Raw genomic sequence first — 8,283 nt, forward strand, 5'->3', positions numbered from 1 at the left:
ATTTTACCTGTGTGCGGTCACCGGTGTTTGTCAGGAACATCCAGCAGCTCCGTCATCAACTGTTTCTCTCCACGAGCTCTCCCAAATATAGTCCGAGCGTGTGCGCGCGAGCGTGTGCGCGCCTGTTTCTGCCTCTCTTTGGACGAGTCCATTCTCCGCAGCGGGGGGTTAAACATGACGGTGCAGCATGAACCTGCTGTCATGCCACCTACGTGTTTAAAGCAGATTAACAACATTTGAAGTCAAGCTAAAAAAATATGACACATTAATATGATTTTCTGCTTTTATTGAGTTTACTTTCACCAACATTAGTCCTCATCATACATATGAAATATTCATTCATTCTTCAGAATTTCAACCCTTTAAATGCCAGGTTTTATCACAATGCAACTGTTTTTAGATTTAAAAATATATATAGTTAGCTATTTTTTGCCAATGACATATTTTTTCTTAATTTCTTTTCCTTTTTTTCTTTTTTTTTTTTAACCAAAATTACACTATTATCACAGCCAGAAACTGTAAAAACAGATATTTTTGTTGGATTTTCACATATCAGGGAAGACCAAAGGAAAAATATTTGTAGCTTTGGGGTTAGTCAAAAAACAAACAATCAAACGCATTTACATGATTAGAACCTTTTCTAAAAATGAGCTGATTTTATCAGTTGTTTTTGCTTTTTACTTTTCTTTTTTTTGTCACTTGCATTTAGGTAATTTTCTTGTAACTTTTTGTAAATTTCCCTCTAATGTTTTGGCCATTTTTGTTAAGCTGCTCATTGCCTTCTTCCTCTCATTCCTTTGAAAGAAATCAGGCAGTTTGCTCATTCAACAACTTTTTCTGTAGACTGAAAAAAAAGAAAATGATGTTTCTGTTTGGTAAACATGTGTCTGACATTAAAATACATGAATCTGCGTGCCGTGCTGATGAAGATGTCATTGTCCTCCTCCTCCTCGTGTCAGCGCCTGCAGCTTCAGCAGGAGTCGCGCTCTCAGCGAGCTGCAGATAAAGGAGCTGCATTCATCCTCCTCCGGAGCCGATGGCCTTAATTTGACTGAAGAGCGGCCGCTTTCAGAGCAGCAGGTCAGACAGGAAACTGTATTCAGGGCCGCCGCACTGCTGCAGGTGATGCTGCTCACAGGGGCCTCACACTGCGGCCTGTGGCCCCTGCAGGGGTCACCTGGATGCCCCCGCAGGCCCTCAGTGTCAGTGTCTTTGTGTTGAGTCCAAATTTATCACGCTAACAGTTTTAAGCCATTTCGCTCTCAGTACAATGGAAAAAAAAGATGATCAAAAATAATGATTTCAGAAATAAATACATAATTTAAAATGGTAATAATAATTTGTGTTATTTATTTTTTCTTATGTATTTATTTTCTGATCCAAATTAAAAAAATAAATAATAATAAAGACAGTACTGTATTGCATATGGAAATATGTGAACAGGAAATAATATTAATCTTCCAAAATGTTGCATTAATTGTTAAAATCGCGATTACAACTCAGAGAAAAATAAATTACAAAAACAGCTGCAGATTTATAATCTGTTTAAAAACTAACTGATTTATGGCCTAATCATTTTGGTTCTAGTTTCAGGTCTTTTCTGCCCCTCCTGTGGTGTAAATATTACTCCTGCAATAATTAATATCAAGTATAAGCTAAATTTCAGTTTAGATTAAAAACTAGTTATTCAGAGAAAATGGGAATCATGAATATCTGCATTGTGTAGGCTAAAATGTAATGACATGTTAGTAAATAATATACATCAAATTAATGATAAAAGATAAAGTAATAACTACATCATTTATTGTGTGATCAGCTGAATGGGACCCTGGAGGTCTCAGGGAGTCCAGGTGACGACCCTGACAGCAGTCTGAGCGGCCCGTCGGACGTCCGGGTCCTCCTCTGTAGCCTCGCTCCTCCTCACCAGCAGGGGGAGCTGCTCCAGGAGGAGGCAGCATCCGTCCGGAGCTTCAGCGAGCGCGGTCAGAGCCCGCAGGGAGTACATGACGAGGGCCTTCCTCCTCCTCCTCCTCTCCTCATCCTCCTCCTCTTTGTTCTGGGACACCAAGTCCAGGAGGATGGGGACAACGTTCAGGTCCAGACATCGCCGCTTCCCTGCAACCAAACTCTGCACCGTCACTCCTCCGATAGGTCAGGAGGGGTCATATGACGCGTGTAAGGCTCACAGAGTAGACCAGTGATACTAAACTTAAATCTGGCTCCCGACAGGGTGCAGGGTGGCCCCTGATAGGGTGCAGGGTGGCCCCCGACCATTTTCTATTTGACAATAAAAATAAAGTGATTGACACTGAATTGTTTTTGTCCTTTTAGTCTCCGTAAGGTGTCACAGAGACATAAAACAGCATCAAAATAGAGCTTGTTGATCAAAAACGAGGCAGAGGAGGATCCCCCACACCCCCAACAGAGGACACAGCTGAGACACTGATGTCCTCAAATCCAAATGTCATAACATCCAAGAAACTTCGTAAAATCCTATAAATGTATTAAAAATCTATAAATGTCCTAAAATACGAGAAATGCCCGAAAATCATAGAGACATCATAAAATCCTATAAACATCCTAATGTCTGAGAAACATCCTAAAGTCCAAGATATGTCCTAAATCCCAGCTAAGACCCTAATGTCCTAAAATCCAAGAAACTTTGTAAAATCCTGGAAATGTTTTAAAATCCTAGAGACACCCTAAAGTCCTGGAAACATCCTACAGATGTAGAAATGTCAAAAATTACTAGAAATATTCTAAAATCCTAGAAATATCCAAAACTCCTAGAAATGTCCGAAAATCCTACAATCATCCTTAAGGAACATCCTTAAATCCCAGACACATTTATGAGGCCCCTGGCCTCCTGTCTTTTTGCCAAAGTGGCCCCTAAAGTGAAGCGGGCCGAGTCTCCCTGCTGTAGACAAACTCGTCTGGATGAATTACCAAATTAAAAGAATTTAAGGAAGAAATGTAACTTTTGCTGAAGACTTAAAGCTACAAGAGTCCGTGAACACACAAACGAAAGGAGACAAATCAACTACAACTCCCAGGGTGCAACAGTCTACAGTGCACGCTAACAGTGAGCTGAGGCTAAAGATTTTAAAACCTCAACAAAAACCTTCAGCTGTTTGAAGCAGCTCACCCTCTGACTCTGGAGACAGCAGCTGAGGCTCATGGGTAATGTAGTATTTAGAAGAAAGTCTGAATAATTCAAACTGACAATCAGAGCAGAAACCTGTATGACGGTTTCATAATAAAAGCCTTTAAACTCTGGCGGTGTGTTTGCACCTGCTGTGATGATGACCGTGTACATGATGACTCCTGCAGCGTTGGCCTGAACCTCCACGTCTGCGTCCTGCAGCAGGTCGACCACGACAGGAAGTACCGCCCCCTCGCACACCTGCAGCTTACCGTCCTCGCAAACACTGAAACCAGCAGAGTATCAAGTATTTAACCTTACGTGTTGAAAGGAGCTGAAGTGTGAGTTTTTGTGAAGGTTTAAGAACTGAAAGGAGCTGAAGTGTGAGTTTTTGTGAAGGTTTATGATCTGAAAGAAGCTGAAGTGTGAGTTTTTGTGAAGGTTTATGATCTGAAAGGAGCTGAAGTGTGGGTTACGGTGACTGTGCTGCAGCCTGGTGTTCAACCTGAGCGCCATCATGGCTGCGGCCGCCTCCCTTCGGACGCTTGGGGAGCGGTGGGAGAGTTTGTGGCCCAGAAGAGAGACGCCGTCAGAGGCCAGAGCCGGCAGGGGGTCCAGCCTGGAGCAGGAGCTGAGGGTGGAGAGGAGCAGCACCTGCACCTCCTCCTCTTCCTCCTCCTCTCTGAGCTTCAGCATCAGTTTCGGGACCAGATTCAGGAGAGCTTCTGCACCTGCAGGACGACACAGTGATATCATCTCTCTGTCAAAAAAAATTAAAAATAAGAAGAAGGGTCTCAGAAGTTATCACAGAATAACAAATAAAATAAAAATATACAAATAACAACACTAAAAATACTAATAATACCAAACAAATAATAATAATAATAATAATAATAAGAAGAAGAAGAAGAAGAAGAAGAAGAAGAATTGTTATCAGTAGTTTTTTCCCCTTAATCATTTAACTCCAGAAATCAGAGGTATTCAGTCTCCACATCTGTGTAGTGTGAAAACATATTTTAATTTAAAAAAAAAGTGTTTCATGTTGTATTGATTTATATAGTGAAATAAAAGTAACAATACATCTGACAGTTACCAAACTGAATTCAATTTCCCAAATACAAACAGAACAGAGGTGCATCTAGACAGACAGAGCTGCACGATCTGCAAAAACTAAAAATAAATATTGTAATAAAATGGTATTTAATAATAATAATAATAATAATAATAATAATAATCATCATCATCATCATCATCATCATTTTCTTTTCTTTTACTTAAAAAAATATTTACAGGTAATTTCCTTGTATTTTTTTACTAATTCCTTGACAACTTCTGTGTCACTTCTTTTTCCATGCTCACTGCCTTCTTCCCATGTTTTTGAAATAAAGCCAGTTTGTTCGAGTGTTGAAGGGTTAACATTTGGGTGATTTGTGCAGCTGAAGTCCTGAAGCGAGTTTACCTGCAGGCAGCAGAGTGACGCAGTTCAGGACTCGGTGGACATTCAGCCTGCAGGAGGACGAGGAGTCGTCCAACAGCTGAGACAGAGGAGGGAGGAGCGAGGAGGACAGCAGGGCCTGTCTGCAGGGGGACACAACACAGGGACACAACAGGGGACACAACAGGGGGACACAACAGGGGACACAACAGGGGACACAAAACTAAATACACTTTACACCACATTAGCTCCTGAAATGTTTCAGTTCAGGATTTTGGGAACGTTAGTGTGAAAGAGAACCAGCACCAACCAGATCACATGCAAACTTTTGGTCTGTTTCTAAAGATGTTTGTTTTTACCCCAAAAAACCCAAACATGGACAAACTTTTATTTTTTTTATTTTGTTTTTTTACTTTTTATGTATTCAGCTTACAGACAACACACACAACACACAACACACACAACACACAACACACACAACAACTTTTCATGTCCATCTTTAACATTACTAAGCACATATTCAACGGTAATGGTAATAACATTAACTCCAATACTTTACTTATTAACCCTTTGTTGGGTCGACTTCTTAAAAAAAAGAAAGAAAAAAACATGGAAAGAAGTTACAGATTATAAGAAAATTACCTGAAATTTTGCAAAAGACAGTTTAAAAAATGACCTAAAAAAGTAAAATAAATGGATAGATTAAACAGTTAATAAATTAAGTTAAGTAATTAAGTTAATTAAGTAATAAATTAAGCTAGACTCAAATGTATAACTAACTAAGTAAATAAATAAAATCATTTTATTAATAATAAAGTAAATAAATCAATGAGTAAAATACCAAAACTTTAAATAGGAGGTTTTTGATAGAATAACAGCACAAAGTAAAATAATAAATATAGAAATATTTTTTTAAATCCCAATTATTCTCTCAGGTCTCAGGAGAATATATCATAGAATAACAAATTAATATTGTATAATAATAGTCATAATTATATTGTTGTTGTTGTTGCTGTTATAACTTTGAGTTGGTGGTAAAGGGATATAATTAATCAAACAGTGACGTAAAGCTCCACATGTCAGATTTAGGAAGCTTTGGTGGCGTCTCTCTACGGTAATTGCAGATTTTAGAAGGTTTTTACCGGGAGCTGAATTTTCCACAGAAGTCTCTTCTTCTTCAAAACGAACACATCAGCCGATTTAACCCTGGGAAAACTTTCATTAAAGACCATTTATGTTAAAAAATCGGGGACTTTGTGGACTTTGTTTGAAGCCGTGAGTTTGACACTTAGGGTTAGGGTCCATCTCGTCTGTCGTGTATTTTTTCAGAGGTCGAGATTCGCCATGACTCAACACTTCGCCTCAGTTTGACAGGCATGTCAAATCGTTTTTAAGCACTCAGGGGGACTTATGTTTTTATTTTGTTTTTAGGTAAAGGACAACTTTAAAGGGAAGTACTTTGTATTTGTTTTACCGTCGATTTCTAAATATCCGGGTTTGGAAAGTACAACGGAGGATTAGAGCCACGTTAAAGAAAAGGAATTTTAGATTGTATGAATAAAGTCATAATATTATGAGGATAAAGTCGTCATTTTGAGAATAAACTTGTGATATTATGAGAATGAAGTCATAATTTACAGAGAAATGGGATATAATATTATTAAAATAAACATATTTCAAGCAAACTATAAAAGAGGTGAGAGCACAGGCGGCCTCCTTATCGACCGGTGTTTTCAAAAACAGAAATTATCCTCAGATGTTCGTACCATACATTTACTTTTCTTTTCCTTTTGAAATTTTTGTCAATAATTTCTCTCTTTAAAAACTTTTTGTTAAATTGTTTTTGTTAAGATTTTTGGTAATATTTTTTTCTTTAAAAGTTTTTGGCGATGTTTACAGAAAAAGTTGACACCATTTGTCAGAGCCGGAAACTGTAGAATCAGAAATTCTCAACGTTTTCAAACTTTGAACACGTCATGTGAGATAAATGCCTCAGGAAAAGAAAAACAAAACAACAACTGAGCTTCAAACAGTGACATTTCATCGATATCACTTTATTCTATGTCTCATTTAAAACTAAATAAAGCATTTTCTCAAACGAACCAACAGAATGACAAGAGTGAAAAACCACGGAGGCTTTTTTCGGCTGCAGGATTTCAGCTAAATACAGAACAGTCCCTCACCTGCCGATGCTGTGGCCGGTCAGCAGGTGAAGCAGCTCGCAGGTTTTGCTTCTGACTGATGGATCTTCATCCTCAAACAAAACTGTCAACTGATCCAGAAAACCTGCAGCAGCAGACAACAGTCTTTCATGAACACTGAAATAAAAAAATATTTTATATGATTTTCTACAAACACACCAATCATCACAACCACAGAGGAAACATTAAATCAACTCAAAATCTGTTTGTTTTTTTTTTTCCAAAATTAGGTGGTGAAAGAAGTAAAATCAGTAAAAGTACCAAGTCTAATATAAAGTAAAAATACTTTATTACAAGTAAAAGTTCTGCCTTCAACGTCCTACTTTGGTACAATTTTTGTTAACCCTTTAAAACATGAGCAAATTGGCTTTAAAAACAGGGGAAGGAGGCAACAATTAGCTGATAATAAGCAAAAATAAACAAATAATTAAAAAAAAATATTTAAATCTTAATTCATTGAAAATATCATTATCATTTTCCAATAAGACTCCCCTCTTTTTTTAAAATTAAAAAATAATATTTTTTAGGTCATTTTCTTGTCACCTTTTACTGATTTATTGCAATTTGAGGGATAAATTTTACCAAGTTGGTGCATGACTTTGTCCTCGTGTTTTCCCAATCAATCAATCAATCAATCAATCAATCAAATAGTTGCTCAGGTTTCAAGGGGTCAAACAGCTTGTCGGGCCGTCTGAACGGTCTGAACGCAGAAGACTGGTGTCTCTCCGGGTTTCAGAGGGTTAAAGTGTCCCCGGTAAATGTGCCCTGTGCGCTGCACGCTGTGTGCCGGTGCCGCTGTGTTTCGTACCCCCGGTCACGGTCTGGTACAGCGGTTCCGGGTCGTGCGTCAGGTCGCAGAGTGAAGCCAGAGCCCGCCGCCTCCTCGCCGCCTCCGGCCGCCGCAGCTCGGCGAACAGCAGCGGCACGGCCCGCCGGCCGAAGGCCACCGGAGCCCGGCCCGGGTGTGTCAGAGCGCCGGTCATCACCTCCGGTCTAAACCCGGGTCAGAGATATACAGGTAACCAGGCCGGATGTTAGCCAACATACAAAAATACGGTTGCCTAGTAACCGCACAAACGCATTTGAAGAGACGACGTCACGGCCGGAAGAGGATGTTTTTTTTTTTCAAGATAAACAATACGTTGCACAAGACTAAAATTTAGTTTTCGGTCTTAAATCTGAAACAAATTCATGTACACATAAAAGAAAAAACAGAAAACACAATTTATAATAATAACAATAACAATCCACATTGTAGAGGAAAAAAATCTTTGTGTAGCTTGAAGGAAACCATAAACAATATCCATTATTTTTTTATATTTTATGTTTATTTACTTGGTCAGCCCCATTGAAACCAAAAAATATATTTTCTTATTTATTCATTTATTTATAATATTTGTTATTTTACATTTATAGCTTCCTTGTGTAGTTTTAAGGAAATAAGGAATAAAAGATATTTATTATATTTAATATTTTACCTTTATCATTTCCTTGGTCAGTCTCAT

General features: G+C 38.4%; 1 protein-coding gene across 2 annotated transcripts; it reads right to left on the bottom strand.

Moving 5' to 3' along the window:
* Positions 1–269: 269 nt before the first annotated feature.
* On the bottom strand, positions 270–7,954 carry rsph14 (radial spoke head 14 homolog). 2 transcript variants are annotated; one of them, XM_088076061.1, is made up of 6 exons: positions 7,587–7,954; positions 6,761–6,863; positions 4,602–4,720; positions 3,648–3,873; positions 3,292–3,428; positions 270–2,115 (listed from the first exon to the last, which is right to left on the bottom strand). In XM_088076061.1, the coding sequence occupies exons 1-6, from the start codon at positions 7,759–7,761 to the stop codon at positions 1,838–1,840; spliced, it is 1,038 nt and encodes a 345-aa protein (XP_087932187.1). In that variant the 5' UTR covers positions 7,762–7,954; the 3' UTR covers positions 270–1,837. The 2 variants fall into 2 exon arrangements, with proteins under 2 accessions (XP_087932187.1, XP_087932188.1); XM_088076062.1 differs by lacking the exon at positions 7,587–7,954 and adding an exon at positions 7,361–7,580.
* Positions 7,955–8,283: the final 329 nt, after the last annotated feature.

This window comes from Plectropomus leopardus, chromosome 4 (assembly GCF_026936395.1).
Source record: "Plectropomus leopardus strain MGB_pleo_1.0 chromosome 4, ASM2693639v1, whole genome shotgun sequence".
Taxonomy (NCBI): domain Eukaryota; kingdom Metazoa; phylum Chordata; class Actinopteri; order Perciformes; family Serranidae; genus Plectropomus; species Plectropomus leopardus.

What these genes read in the sequence shown, in the direction of transcription:
- rsph14 (XM_088076061.1), bottom strand. Translation starts at nt 7,761, where the DNA reads ATGACCGGCGCTCTGACACACCCGGGCCGGGCTCCGGTGGCCTTCGGC. An exon ending in GTACCAGACCGTGACCGGGG is followed by an intron (nt 6,864 to 7,586) that starts GTACGAAACACA and finishes CTGCTGCTGCAG; the next exon opens with GTTTTCTGGATCAGTTGACA. An exon ending in CGTCACTCTGCTGCCTGCAG is followed by an intron (nt 3,874 to 4,601) that starts GTAAACTCGCTT and finishes GTCGTCCTGCAG; the next exon opens with GTGCAGAAGCTCTCCTGAAT.